The sequence below is a fragment of the Venturia canescens genome, chromosome 1 (genome assembly GCF_019457755.1).
Source record: "Venturia canescens isolate UGA chromosome 1, ASM1945775v1, whole genome shotgun sequence".
NCBI classification, from domain to species: Eukaryota; Metazoa; Arthropoda; class Insecta; order Hymenoptera; family Ichneumonidae; genus Venturia; species Venturia canescens.
The window spans coordinates 6620487-6643464 of record NC_057421.1 but is presented as its reverse complement, the minus strand read 5'-3'; the positions used below and the strand labels follow the sequence as shown (position 1 = coordinate 6643464).

At 42.0% G+C, this 22978-nt stretch overlaps 2 protein-coding genes across 3 annotated transcripts in view; one reads left to right on the top strand and one right to left on the bottom strand.

Moving 5' to 3' along the window:
- The window catches only part of Hibch (3-hydroxyisobutyryl-CoA hydrolase), a 29464-nt gene that overhangs the window by 416 nt on the left and 6070 nt on the right, over positions 1 to 22978 (top strand). The window contains exon 1 of one of the 2 annotated variants that reach the window (XM_043434249.1): positions 4246 to 4355. The exons of the other annotated variant lie outside the window; for it this stretch is intronic. The gene's annotated coding sequence lies outside the window, so the exon portion shown is untranslated. Of the gene's footprint in view, positions 1 to 4245; positions 4356 to 22978 lie in introns of those variants that run through there. 2 annotated transcript variants of the gene reach the window in all.
- On the bottom strand, positions 15 to 21545 carry LOC122419559 (gramicidin S synthase 2-like). Its single transcript, XM_043434226.1, has 2 exons — positions 21435 to 21545; positions 15 to 18614 (listed from the first exon to the last, which is right to left on the bottom strand). The coding sequence occupies exon 2, from the start codon at positions 18472 to 18474 to the stop codon at positions 1474 to 1476; it is 17001 nt and encodes a 5666-aa protein (XP_043290161.1). The 5' UTR covers positions 18475 to 18614; positions 21435 to 21545; the 3' UTR covers positions 15 to 1473.

Here is a 22978-nt window from a genome sequence, read left to right as displayed (position 1 = left end):
AAGAAGAAAGAGTGTAGAGTTTGCTGTCGTAGTTCCCCGTACAAAATAAAGTTTTATTACATCGAAGATAACATTACAAAAATATGATATAATTGACGACCTTGAAATCTATCTTGTATGGCATATAAGATTGACGAATTATTCTGTCATTTCAGACATTTTTTAAATAATATATCGAATTATAACAGTCGTATGACAATACTAAACGGAAAAAAAATTTCACAATTTATTTCTACAACTCCGTTGAATATATTTTAATCAAGAAAGTATATTTCGTGTATCTATTAACAAACGATGTTTTTTAAACTTTCGTCATAGTTGATGGTTGCCTGTATTGGTACATCTTGTTGTGAATTCAACAACGCAAAATAACAGCTGTTTTTTTTTTTTATTGAAAATTATCTACGGTTTTGGTGACGCCTTATTTGAAGAGACAATTATAAATAAATTTATTATGAAAAAAAAAAAAATTTCACTCGATACAGTCAATCGAATCGCAAGTATGGAAGTGGAGAGCTAAATGGAAGTGAAAAAAGTTGTCTAGATTGTTGTTTTTTTTTTTTTTCCGAAAACTGTCAGAGTAATTATGCCAATGTTTTCAGTAAAAATTGCAAGTTTATTAAATTACGGCAATAATTTAAAAATAGTATGTACTCCACGGGAGTGAAATTAGACTACTTCAAACCGCATGCTTGTCAATTGATCTTAGGAGGTAAAATTGAATATAAATTAATTTATTTGGTATACTATTTTTTCGTTTCCTGAAATACTCATGATTAATCCTCTTCATTGTAAGCTATTTTTTTACGATTACAATATTGGATTATTCTCTTTCTATTAACACTCCGTGGTCACCAGGGGTCAAAATGACCCAAAGAGCAACTTTAATGTAGAATTTCTGAATTATTGGCGCCCGAGGAAACTGTGCTTAAATCATTGCCAGAGTTTTGACAGTTTGAAAATTGGATAAAAATGTTTTCCCATGATATTCTTATTCGGAAAGGTTCAAAGGAATGTCCTGAACTTTTACATGTCGTTTGGAACGATACTGGCCAAGGCGGCAAGCGTTTAAACATTGCTGGGGTATTTCGACCCCGTGTAACCAGTGCGTTTTTCCTAGAATGTGTCACCACGGAGAGTTCTTTACATTTATTCGTCGTATTCTAATTTCATTTTGACTTACTACAACTGTCATCTTGTATCTTAACTTTCATTAGTAATTACATTGAAAACTATAATCGGCACCTTCGAATAGCTGCGACTTCGGAAAAAGGAGACTTCTTGGGGGACTCCGGCCACGTATCACCGTCGCCCGGATTTCAATTCTACATGCCTACCGTGTTTTTGTCATCAATACATTTAATTTTAAAATTTTGCGCGTGAATTATGTTATGTTATGGAAACGTCATAGTGCGCTTTTGTTAATTGGGTCAATTACACGGAAGTTGGGGATTGAAATCAGGGAGTCGATAGTCAAGTAGAGCCGTCGGAGAATGTTTCTAAAACTTCATTAAACGCTTTGCCCAACTCTTTTCGATTCAGAACTTCTGTCATTATTGTCCAGTGGTTTCCGGGGACTGGTATGAAATGAATAGAGGTATCAGAGCCGATCTCAGCCCACTCATCGATTACCCTGTCTTTTGATATGATGTCGTGACTTGCATCAACCCCACTTTGCGGATGATATACTTCGGTTGAATAAAATTCATATATAGTTAAAGGGGAAAAAAGAGGCTCGTAAGAACTTATAGTTTCTGCGAAAGAGTTGAGACGTTTCCACGCTGACATAACAAAATCATGGGGAAGATTTATGCCTAATAGGTGCAATTTTTCAGGGGTGCAAATCAAATTATAGAAATCGTCCGCGTTCGATTTTTTACAAAGGTCAAGAATTTCGTTAGAAATTGGCTGATCTGTGTGCATAGCGAGATAATCATAAAAGAGGTGAGTGGTCGATAGATTTCGTAATGAATGGGGAGGGGCTACGTCGATCAATCCAACAAACTCCACGGTTTCATCGATACCCAGCAAGAATTCTGCAATTGCATAAGCCAGCACTCCGCCCGCAGAATAGCCAGCTATACGATAAGGGCCTTTCGGTTGTACACTTTTCATAAGAGTTATCATTTTTTCGGTCAGCACTTGAATAGAGCATGAGAGCGCTTCACCATTGCATGGCCAAGGTAATGCATAGACTGGATACTTTGTGTGAATATGACGAGCGAGCGAAAAAGCGTAAGAATGATCTCCTAATACGGTGGGCACGAAAAATAGAGGCAGTTGCGATCCCGTAGAACGGACTGGAATAGCTCGCGGACGTTCATCGCCTATGGACGATGATGTTATCCGACAAGCGAAATCAGCTAATATCGGATGTTCAAAAAGTTCATTGAGGGAACAGGGTAAACTGCAACTCAACGCACGTTGAATCATTTTGATGGCAAGTATCGAGTGACCGCCTAGAGCGAAAAATGAGTCGCGACGACTGACTTTTTCAACACCGAGTACTTCACACCAAATTTCGGCCATAGCGACTTCGACGGGTCCAACGGGCGCTTGAAAAGGGTAATTTCGGCACGCAGTATCAACTAGCATCGACAATGCTTGGTGGTCTAGTTTGCCGTTTGGTGTGAGTGGGAAAGAGTCGATTTTTATAAAGTCAATGGGAACCATATATTCAGGTAGGTAATTACGCAAGTGTTGTCTTAATTTGTCAGGTTCGATTTCATCAGCGATAATATAAGCCACTAAGGATGCGTCAGGATCTCCGACTGCTAACACTACAGATTCATGGACAGATGGATATTCAGCTAATCTTGATTCAATTTCGCCAGGTTCTGTGCGGAAGCCGCGTATTTTTATCTGTTTATCGTTTCGACCGAGGAATACAAGATTCCCGTCCGATAGATAACGTGCCAAATCACCTGTTTTGTACATTCGAGCATCACGGTCATCGACGAATGGATCGGGGACGAACCGCTCGGCGGAAAGATCAGGAAGATTTATGTATCCACGAGCTACTCCGTGACCTCCAATACAAATCTCACCATCCGCTCCCAAAGGTACCAGCTGATCGTATTGATCAATCAAATAGATTTTTGTATTTGCTATTGGACGGCCTATGGGTATCGAACTATTTTTCGTGATTGGATGTTCGATTTCGTGGACCACACAGCCGACAGTGGTTTCCGTAGGTCCGTACTCGTTAAAAATACGTGTTTTTGGAGAATACTCAAGCCAGCGTTCGAGCACTGTGTTATTTGGAACTTCACCCCCTAATACCAATGTGTGGATATGCTGTCCTGTATTTTCAATACTCGACACTTCTTGCAACAGCGCAAGATGAGAAGGAGTAACCTTCACTGGAGCTAATTTGTTAGAATTGAGAATAGTTTGATACCAAGCAGTAGGATCTGTATCACTCAGGGGCAGATGCAATATTCGACCACTTAACAAAGTGGGAAAAATAGCAGTGAGAGTCAAGTCAAAAGCAACGGATGATGCCATTATAGACCCTTCACCCTGAGAGCTTTCGTAACGTTGGATAGCATATAAAGAATAGTTAACAATCGATCGATGCTCTATCATTACTCCTTTTGGCCTACCGGTCGAACCAGAAGTGTAGATAATATAGGCTAGATGGCGTGAAGTCAAATCAGGAATTACTGGATTGCTTTCTGGTTTAGAGAATTTTGGATTGGGATCGAGAACAGAACGTCCACGCACAGCATCTGCCATTGTCTTGCGCCCAACACCATCGGCCAGAATGATGATTGGATCGGCATCGTTTAAAATATTCGCAAGCCGCTCATACGGATAACTCAAATCGAGTGGTACGTAAGACGCACCCGCTTTCAAGACGGCTAAAATACTTACAATCATGGCCGGTGATCGCTCCATGCATATTGCTACTCGTCCGCTCAGTTTCACATCAAGTTCAATTAATCGCTTACACAATTTGTTAGCTCTCATGTTCAACTGTTCGTAACTGAATACAACGTCACCACAAACGATAGCTGTAGCATTTGGCATGCGATCCACTTGTTGCTCAAACAAATGATGTATACACGCTCCTTCCGAATATGAGGTTTCCGTAGCGTTCCACGTACGAAGCAAAAGTTCACGCTCACTCTGTGGCATAATTTCCAACTTCCGAATTGCTAAATTCGGTGTGTGTTGGAGAGCTTCGGCAAGACTGATGAGTGCTTGTTCCATATATCCACAGATACGTTCAGGCTCAAGTGGTAGTTGGACTTGTGCGGTCACTCCGAGCGACGTTGAAAAATCTTCCATGGACACTGTGAAAGGATAATTGGTACTCTCTTGAGCATCGAGAACCTCGATATCTACGCCAAGTATGTTTTTCCTTTCAGTATTATGACGGTAGTTAAACAGCGCACTCGTTAGTGGTATCCCGGTTGGCACTCCGCTACATTGTTGCGCGAGAGCTAACGAAGCATGCTCATGTTCTAGCAGTTCAGCCATCCGGAGATGCGTATTTCGTACAATTTCTACAACATTGTCTTTTTCCAAGTCGACTCGGAATGGTAGGGTATTGATGAACAAACCCATTGAACGTTCTGAACCCTTACCAGTCCCCAAACGCCCGAATAGTACCGTCACAAACACTACTCGCGTTTGACCGCTAGTGCGTGAAAGGACTTGTGCCCACGCTACGTAACATAAACACGCTAGGCTTACATTCAAACGGGCCGCCTGTGCACGGAGTTGTTGATTCAATTCTGTTGACAGCATCCGATGAGCTTCTGCAATGTGTCCGCCATTTCGAACATTTGCTAATCCAAACGGTAAAGTCGGTTCCGTAATATCAGCCAACAACCGGTGGAAATAAAGTTTGTGAAACTCGCAGTTACTTCCTAACCGAGTTTGCGCAATGAAATTTCGAAATGGCTCGACCGGAGGTAGTGTATCTTCTCGATGTTCGAGAAAAGCTTGTATCTCTTCATGCATCAGATCGAATGTGGTATGATCTCCGATCAAGTGATGGAAAATAATCAGTAAAATCCAACGGTTCTTACTTTTGTCTTCAGTGATTACGAATTTGATGAGTGGTGCGTGGTTCAAGTTTATCCGATATTGACGAGGATCGAATCGTTGCCTCAATTGTTCAGCAATTGGTCCGTTTTTCGCATCGAGCGTTAATTCAGTAACCGATAGTGTCACGTATCGAAAAACTACTTGAGCTGGAGTAGATATTCCTTCCCACACGAAGGCTGTGCGGAGAATGTCATTGCGGTTGACAACTTGTTGAAAAGCATCTACGTAACGATTCAATGTGACACGCTCGGAGAAAGCCATCTGGCTGGATATTAAATACAGATCGCCATTAGTGGATAGTAAATGATGGAAAAGAATGCCTTCTTGCAGCGGAGATAATGAATAGATATCTTGAATGTTAGCGATTCCATCAGGTACGAGTGCAATTATTTTATTGATATCACTCTGCGTAAGATTTATTAATGGCAGTAGGTCCGGAGTTATAGAAGCGGCTTCGGGTTCTATTCGACATGACGGTATTAAAGCTCTATCGGATCGTGTGAGAGTCCTGGCTAATGTAGCTAGGATAGGAGTTCGGAAGATATCGCGAATTTCCAAATTCCAGCCGCGTTTTCGTAGTCGCTGAATTATTTGAACAGCAAGCAAGGAATGCCCACCGAGAGCAAAGAATGAGTCGTACCGGCTGATTTGTTCGACATTCAACGTTTCGCGCCAAACTTCAGCCAGCATTGTTTCGATGGGGTCGACAGGCGCCTCAAAAGCAGTATGATCGGATACATCAGTATCTGGAGCAGGTAAAGCGCGATAATCTAGCTTGCCATTCGGCATAAGAGGTAAAGCGTCAATTTTCTTGATAACATTTGGAATCATGTAATGGGGTAGATGATGTCCCAAGTACTCGTATAACTCAGTAGGGTTGATGATCTCATCGGCAACTACATACGCGATTAAACGCTGTTCTGGATCTTTTTGTGCAACTACTACCGCTTCGCGTATTGGAGCATACATTACGAGTTTGGCCTCGATTTCTCCAGGTTCAATGCGAATGCCACGAATTTTTATTTGGCGGTCAGTACGTCCACAGAATACCAAGTTTCCATCCGGTAGGTAACGAGCCAGATCACCAGTTTTATACATCCGGGTGCTTGGATCTTGGGCGAACGGATCGAGGCAGAATTTTTCCGCAGAAAGTTCAGCACGTTTCAGGTAACCACGAGCCACTCCGACACCCGCTATACAAATTTCGCCCATAGCTCCCAATGGTACAAGTTGCTCGTGTTGATCCAACAAATATATTTTGGTGTTTGATATCGGTCGACCAATTGGTACGTAGTTGTCGATAAAATGTGGCGGACAACTCCAATGTATTACATCGATGGTAGCTTCGGTTGGACCGTAAAGATTGACCACTCGAACGTGAGGAAGTTGATCTTGGCAATGTTTAATCGTAACGGGAGCAAGTTCTTCACCACTGCAACATATGAGTCTCAAATCCTTACAGACATCCAAAGATCTTTCTTTGAGCATTGCATTCAACATTGACGGCACAAAGTGTAGAGCAGTTACTCGTTCGTCTGCTATGATTTGGGCCAGGGCAGCCAAATCTCGATGGACTCCGGGTGCAGCAATGATCATGGTTGCACCGCTATTGAGTGTCCAAAAAATTTCGGCGAACGCAACGTCGAAGGTGATAGGAGTTTTTTGGAGGACGCGATCTTGTAATGTCAAAGGGAAAGCGCGTTGCATCCATTGGATACGATTAGTGAGTCCTTGATGTTCGATCTCAACGCCTTTGGGCAACCCTGTGGAACCGGAAGTGAACATTACATACGCCAGATGTCGTGAGGTCAAACCGGATACGGTTAAATTGACCTCGGGCTCTTCGAAATCATCATTGGGATTAAGTACGGTTCGCGCGTCCAACGCATGAGCCAATATTTTCCGTCCAACTGTGTCTGTTAATACAATTGTAGGTTGTGCATCGGCAAGAATCTGTACGAGTCGTTCACCTGGGTCGTTTGGTTCTAGTGGAACACACGCAGCGCCTGCTTTCAAGATCGATAAGAGACCTACGATCATCGCCGGCGAACGGTCAACGCATATCGCTACGAGGGAATTCCGTTTTATACCATACTTTACCAGCTGATATGCGAGTTGATTCGCTCGAAGGTTCACTTCCGCATAAGAAAGTTGATGACTTCCGAAAATAATGGCTGATCCCGTAGGTGTGTGTTTAACCTGCTCCTCGAACAGTTGATGAATGCAGTGCTGATCCGCATAAGGCGTTTGAGTTTCGTTCCAAGTTTCCAGAAGAAGGTCACGCTCATCCTGAGGAATAATTTCAAGCTTTTGAATTGCGAGATTGGGCGTGAATTCGAGAGCCTCGGCCAGACTAATGAGTACTTGCTCCATGTACCCACAGATGCGTTCGGGCTGAACTGGAAGTTGAACTTGAGCTGTTACTCCGAGTGCTGTACCGAAATCCTCAACTGATAATGTAAGCGGGTAGTTAGAGCGTTCCTGAGCATCAATGAATGCAGCGTCTCCGGAATCAACTTTCGTGTTAAGTATATGATGACGATAGTTCAGTAGTGCATTTGTTAACGGCGTGCCAGCGACGACTCCACTGCACCGCTGCGCTAACACTAATGATGCGTGCTCATGTTCTAACAATTCAGCTAATCTGAGATGTGTAGATTGGATAGTTTGCGTCACGTCGGTTTCATCCAAATCTACTCGAATTGGCAAAGTGTTGATGAATAGTCCCATTGCCCGATCGAACCTCGTGTTTGCCTGCATACGCCCAGATAGTACAGTATTAAATACAACTGGGGATCGGCCGCTGATTCGTGACAAAACTTGTCCGTAAGCCACATGACACAGGCTCGCCAGGCTTACGTTCAAGTATTTGGCCTGAGTGCGCAACTTGTGCTCTAGTTCGGTTGGTAACATTCGATGTGAGGCAGTAATTTGTAAACCATTTTGTTGTAAATCGGTAAGACCATATGGAAGTGTTGGCTCTGTAACCGAGGCTAGCATTTGCTTGAAAAATTTTTCGTGAATTACATCGTTATTACTTGAACGAGTTTGTGCAATAAGATTTCGGAAGGGTTCGGCCGGTGGAAGAGTATTACCGAGACCATCGAGAAATGTTTGTATTTCGCCTCGCATAATATCCAATGTCATGTGATCACCTATCAAGTGATGAAATACGAATAGCAGAATCCAACGATTTTCAATTTCATCATATGTAATGAAGGCTCGGATTAAAGGTGGTTGAGCCAAATCCATCTTATATTGGCCTGGGATAAAGCGGCGATTGAGTTGTTCAGAAATCGATCCATCGTTTCGATCAAGCACCAGCTCTGTAATCGTGAGAGGAGCGTCACGCCAAACGACTTGAGCTGGAACTGATAACCCTTGCCAAATAAACGCTGTACGTAGAATGTCATGTCGGTTTACGACCTGCTGGGCCGCACTCAGGTAGCGATCAAGTGTAACACGCTCCTTGAAAACTATTTGAGTGGAAGCGAGATATGGATCGCAGTCGGTGGTCAGCAGGTGATGGAAAAGAATGCCATCTTGAAGTGGCGATAGAGCATATATATCCTGAAGATTGGCAATGCCACCAGGTATGTATGAGATGATACGGTTAATATCATCTTGGGTGACGTCGATTAACGGAAGTATTTCAGGTGTCACGGTTTCGGTCTTTTCCGTTATTACATTCGGCGGTATTGAATGATTCGTCTGTTGTTTGAGGGAAGCAGCAAGTGTAGCCAAAACCGGAGTTTGAAACAAATCACGCACGGTAAAGCTCAAACCTTGAGCGCGGAGTCGTGCGATAGCTTTAACCGCAAGTAGAGAATAGCCACCAAGGGCAAAGAAGGAATCATATCTGCTGATTGTTTGTACGCCGAGTACTTCCCGCCAGATATTTGCCAAAATAATTTCAAACCTTCCAATGGGTTCTTCGTAGACGACATGGGGAAGTGCATGATCATCAGGCAAGGGCAGAGCGTGTCGATCGAGTTTACCCGACGATGTTACAGGGAAAACTGAAAGTTTGATGAAATAAGTGGGAATCATAAAATCGGGCAAATGAATGCTCAAATATTCCCGCAATGCAATCGGCGTTATCTCATCAGCAGTGACGTAAGCTGCGAGTCGTTTGCTTGGTTCGTCGATTGAGATCACTAATGCTTCACGTACAGCCGGATGTTCCACGAGTTTCGTCTCAATCTCACCGAGTTCGATTCGAACACCGCGTATTTTAATCTGATGATCCTTCCGACCAAGGCACATTAAGTTTCCATCGGGAAGATAATAGGCTAAATCCCCAGTTTTGTACATCCGAGCGTTCGGGTCACAACTGAACGGATCTTGAAAAAACAGCTCGGCAGTCAGATCAGGGCGATTTAGATACCCACGGGCAACGCCATCACCGCCAATATAAAGTTCTCCTACCGCTCCAACTGGTACGAGTTGACGATACGAATCTAGAATATATATTTTTGTATTCGATATCGGGCGGCCAATCGGAGCTATTTGCCCGGTGTAACGTGAATGGCACTGCCATAGTATGGAACAGACAGTGATTTCGGTGAGACCGTAACCATTGTAAATGTTTCTTACATCAAGGAGCTTCAGAAATGATAAGGTTGAAAGCATTTCACCCTCTAAAATAACCGTCTTGGAGGTATCATTTTGCAATTTATCTTTCCAGGCAAGAATAACGGATGGTGGTAGAGCTGCGTGAGTGATAGCGTTCTCTTGTACGTATGTCAATAGTCGTGCTTCATCCCAGCGTATGATGTCTGGCAATAAATATATACTTGCACCGCTGTTGCAAGCCATCACGATTTCGAATAAATGAGCATCGAAGCCGCAAGATGCAAACAGCAGTAGTCGGCTAGAAGAGCAAGACTTGAAACGTACGACTAGATCTTCCGCCAAATTCACTAGGCTCCAATGTTCAACCATAACTCCTTTGGGTACCCCAGTAGAACCAGAAGTATAAATGATATATGCGAGATGACGGGAGGTAAGTCCAGGGACGGTTGGGTTAGCTTCACTGTAATGGGTGAACGTTCCGTTTGGGTCAATGACGATTCGTGAGAGGACTGATTCGCCCAAGACGGAACGTCCTGTATCATCTGCCAATACAATTATTGGATCAGCATCAATGAGCATATCAGTTAAGCGTTTGCTCTTATAAGTGGGATCAAGAGGTACGTAGGTCGCACCCGCTTTCAAAATGGCTAAAAAACCAACGATTAACGTCGGAGAACGTTCCAGGCAAATAGCTATTCGCGACTCTGGCTTCACTTGATGTTCGAGTAGCCGATGAGCTAGTTTGTTAGCTCGTGAATTCAACTGAGAATAACTTAATGTTTCACCTTCGAAGAAAATGGCCGTAGCGTTTGGGGTGCGTTCGACCTGTCGTTCGAAAAGCTGGTGTATGCAATGATCCTTGCAATACATCATCTCGGTATTGTTCCAATCCATTATTAAGAGTTTACGTTCAATAGAATCAAGAATCTCTATCATAGCTACAGGACTATTCTCATTCACGTTTGTTGAGAATACTTTCAGCATCGTGCGGAAATACTTGGCTTGTCGTTCTATAGTCTTTTTGTTAAATAACGCAGTAGAAAAAGCCAGTGTGCCTACGATTCGATCGTTTGTTTCCGTTAGACTCAGCTCAAGATCAAACTTCACGACGTCATAAGTAGATTTTTCCAAAGTAACATCGAGGTCCGGCCATGTCCACGTACGTTTTTCTTCATTTTGCCATGCAAACAATACCTGAAAAATTGGAGTAGAGTCCAACCGTCGGGGGGGCTTTACAATCTCTACGACTTCCTCGAATGGTAAATCTTGATGATCAAATGCCTGGACAGTCGCAGTCTTCACCCTCATTAGCAGTTCCTTGATACTTGGCTGATCGCGAAGATCCACACGGATAGCCTGCATATTTACGAAAAATCCGATCAAAGACTCAACTTGAAGATGTCCTCGATTCGCGTTAGGCACTCCTATAATAATGTCATCTTGTCCGGACAATCGAGAGAGCACGGCAGCCCATGCACTTAGCAGTGTCATGAATAGAGTTACATCGTTTTGTTGACTTAAGCGCTTTAGATGTAATGTCAAATCAAAGTCTAGTTCGATTGGCACATAATCTCCGGCAAATGATTGTACAGTTGGCCGAGATTCGTCAGTCGGCAGATTCAACCATACGGGAGCATCCGCCAATGCGGTTCGCCAGTAGTTACGCTGCCTTCGCAGTCGTTCATCGTTCAGCCATTCACGTTGCCAGGCAGCATAGTCAGGATACTGAATCGTGAGTGGGGACAGCGAATTAGTCTGATGATATCGGTAAGACTTGTACAAGCACTTGAGTTCTTCCGTGAGCACCCCTATGGACCAACCATCAGAAACGATATGATGCTGAGTGATCAAAAGTTTATGGACGTCATCGCTAAGCCGGATGAGCTTCGCCCTGATAAGAGGTCCACTTTCCAAATCAAATTCATATTGAGCTTCCTGTATGCATAGAGTTTCGAATTGCGTAGCACCTTTGCAATTCGCTGTCTGTAGTGGAATGCCCTGTTGCGGATTAAGCAAGTGAATCTTGGGTTGACCGCCCACGCTGACAAAAACTGAGCGCAGTGCTTCATGACGAGCCCAAAGGGCGTTTAATGCTTGCTGCAAAGCACCTTCATCTAGTGTTCCTTCTAAACAGAATACTAGAGGGATATGATAGGCATGGCTAGCTCCAGCATGTTGAGCGAGAAACCATAGTCGTTGCTGAGCGAACGACAGCGGTATATCATCTACACGCTGTATCGGTCTGATGATAGGATCCACAGAAGAGTTTCGCCGTGATTCAATCACTGCGGCTAGAGCTGACAAAGTGGGGGTTGTGAAAAGTGTGGCTAAAGATAAATCGGTGCTCAGTCGAGATGCAATACGACTGCAGAGTTGTACGGCGAGTAAAGAATGGCCACCGAGAGCAAAAAATGAGTCATGGCGACTGATCCTTTCAATGCCAAGAAGTTCACTCCAAATCTCAACAATAGAACTTTCTAATGCCCCAATCGGTGCTTCGTAGGAGGCATGAACATATGCATCAGGACCAGGAGTAGGTAGAGCTCTTCGATCGATTTTGCCATTGGACGTTAGCGGCATTTTATCAAGTCGTACAAACGCTGTTGGCACCATATAATCGGGTAGAAATATTTTTAAATATTCTCGCAGCGCGCCAGGGTTAACTTCATCGGCAATGACATACGCGAACAAAGACTTTTCTGGGTCATCGTTGGCGATTACAACTGCTTCATGAACGGTTGAATGTGCGTTCAATCTCGCCTCGATCTCGCCCAGCTCAAGACGAAAACCGCGAATTTTCACTTGGTGATCATTGCGACCGAGAAACATTAAATTTCCATCGCACTGATAACGAGCCAAGTCGCCAGTTTTATACATCCGACAATTCGGTTTGTTTACAAATGGATCTGAAAGGAAACGTTTTTCAGTGAGCTCCTCAAGATTGAGATAGCCACGAGCAATGCCATCACCACCGATATAGATTTCACCAACGGATCCTAATGGCACGGGCTGCCCATGATCATCCAATAAATAAATTCGTGTGTTGGAAATAGGCCGACCGATTGGAACAGAACCCCGTTCATCAATAACACTTTTTATTTGAAAAGTCGTTGCTATCGTTGTTGATTCTGTTGGTCCGTATGCATTGATCAGGTTTTTAGGAGGTGCGGTAGATAAAACAGCATTGACCAAATGTGCATCCAAAACATCAGCACCAACAAGAAGGGTATCTAGATTTGAGAACGCATCTGGATGCGAGCTCGTAATCTGGTTGAAAAGACTTGGAGTAAGTAAAAGAATGTTGACGCGTTTCGATTTTATTGCATAGCAAAATTTATCCACATTGAGAACGGTTTCGCGGTCAAGGATAACGAGAGTTGCACCTGAAAGAAGTGCTCCCCAAATCTCGAACGTACTTGCATCGAATGCGGTGTTAGCGACGCAGCCAATTCTATCTCCGTTTTCAATTTTCGCATAGCCGTTGTTTATAATAAGTCGGGATATGCCTTTATGCGTGACCAAGACACCTTTCGGGGTCCCAGTTGAACCAGAAGTGTACATGACATAGGCCACATCGAGGCTGGATCCTGCCGTGAGAGAATTCAACGGTGTCATTGCTTTCAATTCTGTTTTGTTTAAATCGATCGTTGCTATATCCAAGGTGGTATCATTCATATTCGTTATTAATAAACGCGCTGAACAGTCATTAATTATCCATGTGTGACGTTCGGAGGGAGCATGAGGATCGAGCGGTACATAGATAGCATTGGCCTTGAGAATCGCCAACTGGGCTATGATCAACTCTTCCGATCGATCGAATAATATAACAACGTGATCGTGCGGCATAACGCCGTGCTTCAGGAGGTGGTGGGCCAGTGAATCCGCGTAAATGTTTAAGTCTGCATAACTGATCTCTCGTTGATCGAAAATTATAGCTGTCGCGTCTGGTGTTTGCAAAGCTTGCTGTTCAAAAATTCGATTTACACGTAATTGGTCTGGATAACTTGTTCGTGTATCGTTCCACGTCTGCAACAATAGTTCTCGCTCAGAAAAGTCAAGAATATCGATCTTGTTGATCGGATTTAATGCGTCCAACACCATTGTCTTCAGGAATGTTTTCAAATAGTTCGCTTGACGCTCAACGCTATCTTTATCGAACAATGCCGTCGAATACACCAGACCACCTACAATTTTGTTGTCGATTTCCGTTAGATTTAATTCTAGATCGAATTTAGCGACCACATAAGGAGAGTTTATGATTTCAACATTAAGATTTGACCATCGTGCTTTTACCGGAATGTGATTTTGCCATGCAAATATAACTTGGAATATCGGTGTGCAATCCAATCGTCTAGGTGGTTGAACGATTTCTACTACTTGTTCGAAAGGCAAATCTTGGTTAGCCTGAGCATCAACCACAGTCGTCTGTACCCGCGAGAGTAATTCTGCTACACTTGGCTCTCCGCGCAAATCAATTCGCATAGCCAATGTGTTCACAAAGAATCCTATTAAACGCTCAATTTCATGCTGCCCCCGATTAGCACTAGGAGCTCCGATAACAATTTGATCTTGAGCCGATAGCCGTGAAAGTACTGCTGCCCATGCGCTTAATAGCGTCATAAACATTGTCGTACCATAAAGCTGATTCATGTCTCTGAGTCTCACTGTTAGTTCGTCATCCAACTCAATAGGTACAACATCTCCAGCGAACGACTGCTGATCCGGACGGAGTCGGTCAGTGGGAAGATTCAATCGAACCGGAGCATCCTCCAGAGCACTTTTCCAGTAATCACTTTGCTGTTGCAGCCGCTCACCCGTCAACCATTGACGTTGCCAAAAGGCATAATCCGGATATTGGACCGTAAGCGGAAGCAAAGGATTCAATAAGTCATTTTCATAAGCTCGATATAGTACCTGAAGTTCATGTAAAAGTACGTCAAATGACCAACCGTCAGAAACGATATGATGTTGGGTCAGTGAAAGTACATGGGACTCGTCAGGTAACCGTATGAGTAACGCGCGAATGAGCGGTCCGTTAGTCAGATTGAATGGAGATCGTATTGCTTCATTACAAACTTCAACAAGTTGGGTTTGATCCTTTAGCTCTACCACGCTTAATGCAATACCCTGTCCGGAGTCAAGTATATGAACCCTCGGTTGCCCGTCAACACTCACAAATACAGACCGCAATGCTTCGTGACGATCCCAGATGGTATTTAGCGCCTGCTGGAGTGCGCACATATCGAGCGCTCCTTCGAGGCGCAACAAAAGTGGAACATGATAAGCTTCACTTACACCTTCAAGCCGAGTGAGAAACCATAGACGTTGTTGAGCGAACGACAAAGGTAAGGCCTTAGTTCGGGGTATAACAGTAATAGACGGGCGCAGCGCAGAGCCTACATTCTGCCGACTCTGAATCGCTTCAGCCATTCTAATCAAAGTCGGGTTAGCGAACAAGATATCCAGTGGCATTTCAATTCCGAGACGAGCAATTCGCATGTTAAGACGCACTGCCAGCAAAGAATGGCCGCCAAGAAAGAAAAAGGAATCATGACGACTTACTCGTGCAACACCGAGGAGATCACACCACATATCGGCCAGGGCTGTCTCTATTGCACCTTCCGGGGCCTCGTAAAATGAATGAGCAAATGCCCTATCATCTGGTGTGGGCAGAGCTCGGTTATCGAGCTTGCCAGTGATTGTCAATGGGAATTTGTCGAGTCGTACAAATGCGCTTGGAATCATGTAATCCGGTAGTTTTGCAGTGAGGAATTCATGGAGTTCTTTTGCGGAAACTTCGTGCGTGACCACTACGTAAGCGACCAATTGCTTTTCAGTATCTCCAAACGCGATGACCACTGTTTGTTGTACACTTGGATGCTCCATTAATACAACTTCGATTTCACCCAGCTCGATACGAAAACCACGTATTTTGACCTGTTTGTCATTACGACCGAGTATCATGAGATTTCCGTCAGGCAAATATCGGGCCCAATCACCCGTTTTATACATTCGAGCTTTGGGTTTATTTGAGTAAGGATCTGGGAGGAAACGATCAGCAGTGAGGTCCGGGAGATTCAGGTAGCCGCATGAAAGTCCGTCACCACCGATGTATATTTCTCCAACGGCCCCTTTCGGTACTAATTGCCCATATGTATCCAACAAATATATTCGCACATTCGAGATTGGGCGGCCTACCGGAACGGAACCTTTTTCATCGACCATTCCTCCGATACGGTAGGTCGTTGCAAAAGTAGTTGTTTCGGTTACTCCGTATGCATTAAGGACCTTTTTTGGAGACTGATGAGTGAGCATTGCATCAATCCCATGAAAATACATCGTATCACCACCTACAATCAATATATCCAATTGTGGGAATACAGTAGTTAGTGCATCGATAGACTGATTGAGAAGGCAAACTGTAAGCCAAAGAACATTGATTCGCTCCGCTAGTAAGGTGAAACAGAATAACTGTGAATCCAAAACGCTTCTCCGATCGATGATCACCAACGTTGCGCCATTAAGCAACGATCCCCAGACCTCGAATGTGCTTGCATCGAATGCCGGATTAGCCGCAAAGGCTATTCGATCGTTCTGCTTAATCTCAGCATAGCCGTTGTTCAGAGTTAGTCGCGCGATTCCCTGATGAGGCACCAAAACACCTTTGGGAGTTCCTGTTGTGCCGGATGTATACATCACATAAGCAGTATCAAGGCTTGAGCCTTGCGTAAGCAGATTTCCCGATGACATTATTTCGATATCGATTTGGTTTAGCTGTAATACTGGTATTTCAAACGATACATTCTCGATGTTTGTAATCAGAAGCTGTGCTGAACAGTCCTTCACCATCCAACGGTGACGATTCGATGGAGCTCCGGGATCTAGCGGTACATATATGGCCCCAGCTTTAGCGATTGCCAATTGGGCAATGACTAACTCGATAGAACGCTCGAATAGTGTAGCAATGAAGTCGCCATGCGTTACCCCAAGGTCCTTGAGTTTGTGTGCAAGCTGATTCGCTCGTATATTCAACTGATAATAGCTAATTTCTTCATTCTTATGGACGACAGCAATCGCATGAGGAGCGTTAAGCACCTGTTGTTCAAATAGTTTGTGGACGCAAGTGTCTTTGGGATAAGGCGAATCAGTATCGTTCCAAGTTTCTATCAAAAGTTGCCGCTCGTATGGAGGCAACATGTTAAGCTGTGCTGCGGGTGTATCATTCTTAGCTACTGTCGCCCATGCAAGCTCTCGTAAGTGATTAGATATGCGGTCGATACAATCAAGGTCGAGACGTTGACTATCGTAAATCCATCTGAATCGTCCATGCGAATCGACTTGCAATGTCATAAGCGCACCATCTGCTTCTTTCTCTTCCTCAAATGTCGATGAATCTATTGCTGATATGACGATTCGCCAAGGTTTAGCACTGTTTAGCGCTGGTATCGCTCGGAGTACAGGATAACGGGACACTAAATCCTTTGGGTAACTCTTTTTTTTATTGATGAGTATGATTTCTTGTTCGATGCGGTCAATGATTTCTGGGAACGAACTACCCAAATCAATATTGCATTCCATCGGCACTATCTCAGCTACAATTTGCGGACTTTGTATCAGGCCTTGTACCGGTACGCGCCTCCAGCCGAGCTGAAATTGAGATTGTCTTATGAGTCGCGCTACATAAATTACGAATACCCCGAGAATCGATGATCGCGGGTTACTCGCACACGAGTGAAGGGGTTCACGCCAGGTTCCAGTCATCCATTGGCATGTATCAATTTCCGCTAATGATTCGTATGGTAAGTGAATTGGCCGTATCCTTTGTAGTCGATCGTGCCAAAAGTTTTCGAACGGGGCAAGTCTTTCAAGTGTCTTCCTAACATTCTCAGCTTGTTCTGCAGTCAGCTTTGCTAGCTGAGTTCCTGGTTTGAGCTTAAAATCCTGAGCAAGGATTTCGGGATCAACTGGTCTACCTTCCAGAGTTGAAAACTCGTTGACCCAAACGTCGTTCGTGCTCGTAGTTATACACCATCCCTCTGGGCTGACGTTAATCAAAGTCCCCGGCGTCATACATGATTTTTGTTTGAGAATTTGAATCCGCTTTATTTGAACAGTGTTTGTACCCAATGTGAGTTTCGGACGCGTCAGTGGGTTCGAATACAACTCGCCGAAGTCTAGTCCACGCACAATTGCTGACAATGTTTCCGCCGAGTGCTTCCAATCGAGGTATGCACCTGCTTCGGGTCGCCGCGTACGGCGATAGAAACTCCGTTCAGAAATATCCTGCGGCCATGGGGATAGGCTACCTTGCTCTAATTGAATGACTAATTCACGAAAGCCCTCTCGGGCAGCCTGATAGCACTTGAGGTTCAATGACAGCGCTGTATCTTGTAATTCGATGCTTACTGGTTTTTGTATGGCTATTTGTCCGGCATCAACGACGGCTGTGATAGTGTGCCAAGATACCGCGTATCGTGTTTCTTGGGTCATAAGAGCCCATGAAGTCGCATGAGTACCTGCGAAACGAGGCAAAGGACTATCATGGTAGTTGAACGCTCCTTCGCGCACGCGTTCAAAGATCGATGGAGATAAAATTATTGGATTGACAACCGAAAACAACCAATCAACCGGTCCTTCCTTGAGCTCTTCTTCGAGTACTGCAATTGAATCCACCTGATGAACATCTTCTTGGGCTGCCCAAGCTTGGAAAGCTTTATCCGTTGCCAGGACTGACCGCACTTCATGACCTGCAGCACGAACATGCTCAGCGCAAAAAATTGCCAGAGTCGTACTACCGACAACAACGCACGATTTTGCGGACCTGCTAGACTTCTCGCACATCGCTTTAGATTCGATAATCTGTTGTTCGATGAATTTCCGCAAAAAATTCTTAAAAGCTGACTTCCTGATCTTATGTGCATCTTGTTAAGATCCTTTGCATTCTGCTTCCACGATGTCAAGCAGAGGAATAGTTTTTCAGCCTTAAAAAATATTGAGAGCATTCTTAGATTAACATATAGTTGGTAGTCGAAACAGTGTAGTTTCATAAAATTTTGGATTTTATTCATGTTTTTGGATGAGAAATCAAACTACTCAACAAATTCAATTCACTTTATTTCTAATCGGATTTTTTGATACGGTAAAGCTAAAGTACTTCTCTGTACTAGACATGGCATCAACATTTTTTATAAAAATTTAAATTTCTTTAATGCTTAAACAGAAACGTGAATTTATCACTGTACTCATTGTAAGTAAAGTTAATTAATAAATTATTATGAAAGTGGGTTGTTTTTTTATTGAATGAAAGTATTTTCTCTTGTTTTAACAACATCCAGGTTAACATGGTAAATCACTGTTTTGATAATGAAACGATTTTCAGTTTCATTGTACTTGAAAAAAAGCATTATACTTCAGATTGTTATGAATTAACCGTTCATCTGAAAACTTGAAATATAACACCATGTTTGAATTTTCATTTGTGTAAAAACTTAATTTCAAAATCTTTTATAGCTACAAATATACTGTTGATAATGATCATGCAAAAAACTTAGTGTGATTGGTGCATATTTTTTTTCCATTTTATTTATAAATATTAGAGTAATGCAAAAAAACGATACTTTTTTTCTCGGAGCTCCAACCGAAGTCTTTAGTACATCAAAAAAATTAATTTTCTCAAAATTTCTGATTTAATAAAAAAAATGTTAGATAGTGACAAAAAAATGCTGTGTAAAAAACTTTACACAGATTTAAAAAAGTTAATAATTTTTTACTCGATGTAACTATCTGCTTTTTCGTATATTCTCTAACTTTCAGTGATGAGACTTGACAAAAATTATGTGTATTACAAAAATATTGAAAAAAAACATTCGGAAATCATGTACTTTGAACTTAATAAATGTCTTACTGAAAGAATCATCATTTTTCTTACTCCGTGTCCTAAAAGTGTATTTCACACTAAAAAGCCTAGGTGCACTCATCATTTTCATTTTTTTCGTGACTAGAGATAGCGAAAACTACTTTTCCACTGATCCAAAAATTATAAAAGAATCAACAAAATAAAACAACATAAAATAGAACAGGACTAAAAAAGAAAAAAGAAAATAGTTCTATAAAAAAATAGGACATTGCAAAATATCCATCCACAAATTTATGCTTTGTGTTTTTTGTGGGTCTCGTATAAAGTCAATCAAATGAAATCCATGATAATTATAATCTTGACAGGAACTTATCGGTTCCTTTGATAAGTTAGCCAATACCACCAAAAAAAATTATCATCATTTCACCCTTTTTTTGCTACGCGCGTTCTTCGTGTTGATTTTTTTTTTGTAATTAGCGATGTCGAATAATCTCTTACGCCTGACTTCATAAAATTTCGACAATAGTTGTTGAACGAGGAAATACAATATTACAAAATATCTCTTTTTTTTCTCTGGTTTCGTATGTCGTTGGTCGCAATAGAACGTATTACTGTATACATGATTTTATAGAAATGTTACATGACTGTAATCGCGACTGAAACCGTTTCCTCAACAGCCTAGCAATCGTTAAAACATAAAAAAATTCTTTTTGACCTTAAACCAGTTGAATTGATTTTAGAACGGAATAAACGATGATTTCGAATTCGCGTTAAGCTCTTGTACAGAAGGAATCCCCTCATAAAAAAATTTAGAAAAATTACTTACAATTCGTCATTTTTGTTGAGTATTATTTCATCATCGAACAAAGACAAGGATAAAAAACGGAAGAAAATTAACTTCGCTCTAGTGAGCCCCATAACAATTGTGACTATCGTGAACAGTCTAAAAATAAAAAGTATATTTTGGCCAAAAAGACGAACTATGTCGGGTGAAATAACGAAATCTCACTCGACGCAGGATACTTGCTGCGGTTTTATCACAAAGAGAATCGTTTCTACAGCTGGTAAAAATAAATGAAACCGACATTGATGATTAATGCACGGAAAAAACGTATTCGTTTTGTATAGTGAGGAATATATTAAAACGCTATCGCTCCGGTAAAGAGTCTCTGGCAGCAACTTGTCATATCTTATAAATGTACTTGTCTCAGAGTCGCTGCCGCGACTCTAGATTTTTCAAGAATTTTCAAAGTATTCAGGCACCGATTACAAACTACATAGTTTTTTTGAATTTTGCAATTTTTCGTCCCTATAATTCTAAACAGCTTTATGTGTTAGCAAAAAGTGATGCACGTGAGAACTATATTTCGTATTGTTTTCGAGTTTTATTCATCATGCCAGACTGGCAGTTACTGATAAGTTTAAATATAATAAAAATCACAAATTTTGACTGTCAGCATAGTAAATTCTATGATAAATACACGAATATACACCGAATACGTGTGACATTTGACCATACACATAGATTTTTTTCAGGCTTGCCCAAGCATACTTTACAATATAAACATTTGTAGTGACTGAGAAGATTTTTTACTATGCTTACAAAGAAAAACATTCTTGAGTTTTTTGAATAAAATGTATGGACATTGGTTTTTTTTTTTACTATGGTGGATAGAACAATTCTTATTACTGCTTTTCGAATTAATGCTGCAATATTCCTAGTACTTTCCTCTAGAATTTTCGGCCTCGTTTTCTCCGTGTGAGTTCTTTGTGACAAGTGTGCAGTTCGATCGATATTTTGGCTAGATATTTCGCAAATCAATTAATTTCAATAAGGATCTGGCTCGCTGTGATAAAATTGCAGCGAAATTTCTTCATTTCTTCACTACAAGAAAACTTCGTTGGTAAAGCACACATTACGATTATTCACCACCGCGACACTCACCTATCAAGGCTTCGATTTGAAATTGTAATTGAAAACTTAATTGACTATTGTTTATTGGAATTTTATTATTTTTCGAGAGAAAATGTCCTTGGCACGCCAATATTTTCTTCAAAGGCCAGCAACCGACTAAATTCGAAAAATATTCGCACAGCGGTGATCTCAGATTCGAAGCTGGCTCTCTCCCACGACAGCTATGTAAAAAAGTGGGAGAAATTCTCCACCTAGCCGCTTAACCATCACTTTTTCGGTAGAAGAATTAGTATTGGAAAGTAAAGTATGCCAAGGCATATGGAAAGCACATATTCGCCGTGTGGGTGTAAACACAACACACAAAATGTGGACAGACGTATGTGGTTCAGAAGTGTGAACAGTTTAGTCCGAATCAATGTGATAGAGCCTCCCTCTTTTGCTGTACTACGCATTTTATCACGAAGTCTGCTTGTGAGATCATCGTGGAGAAATAAAGTATAAAAAAATAAGCGTCACTTACAGTCACGACCAACTGAAACGGAAGAATCTTTTGCGGCATTTTGTGTACAGATTGATCGATTTAAAAATCTTTATATGATGATTCTCAGAAAATTTTGTTACAGCTAACGATTAAACTTGATCTCGTCAGGGTCAAAGGTTAATTAAGGAAGTTGAGGCTGTACAGTCATTTTTTTTACCCAAAAGTTATGACCTGTACCTTTCAAAAGTTAGGCCAGTTTACAGTTTGGCAATGTTGCATACACTTTAAAGAAAAGTTGGGAAAAAAAAGACGAAAAACCGGTGAAAGCTCAGTCAAAAACACGAACAGTGACGATCCTAGCCTCAAAAAACTGCACGGGAAACAGATTATTAATAATATAATCTCAGCAAATCTCCTAATAAATCTGAAAAAATTGACATTATTCGGCAAGCCTTGCTCATGTTGCCCAAAAAATTTCATATTTTTAGCATTATTTTTAACGGAGATATCACTGAATGTGTCTTGACTTCCATAAGATTACATGTTATTTGGCCCAAATTGTTATTGTTTTTTCTCAGCAATAACGCTCCTAAACTGTCTGAAAATTTAACTGATTTTTTTTTACACTTCACTTTATAAGATGCAATCGGTTTAAAAGCGATGACATCATTTTCATTCTAATGCCTCAACTTCCTTAACCGTTTAAAATTGGCACATTCTGCTATCGAAAAAAAGCACTCCACTATTTTCTGTACGACAACCCGGACGATGTCGAGCTATAAATCTGGTTATCTCTGGAGGGCACTGAAACGTTTTGGTCGGTTGTTCAATAAGTACGATTGAGTTTTTGAGTTATCATTGGAAAATGACCTTCATGGGCTCTCGGTCCAGGCATGTGTCACAGGGATCAGCGGAGTGGAGTTTTCAATTGAAAAGATACTTTTCTGAGGTCATATCGAATTTTCCAAAACTCACTGCGTAGCTAGTTATCATGTTATTTAAGAAACTCCGTTGCGGACCGGTCTCTTTGCAACCGATTAAGGATGCACAGGCGCGAGAGCTGTTTTTAGATACCATTCTAATTTTTTTACGT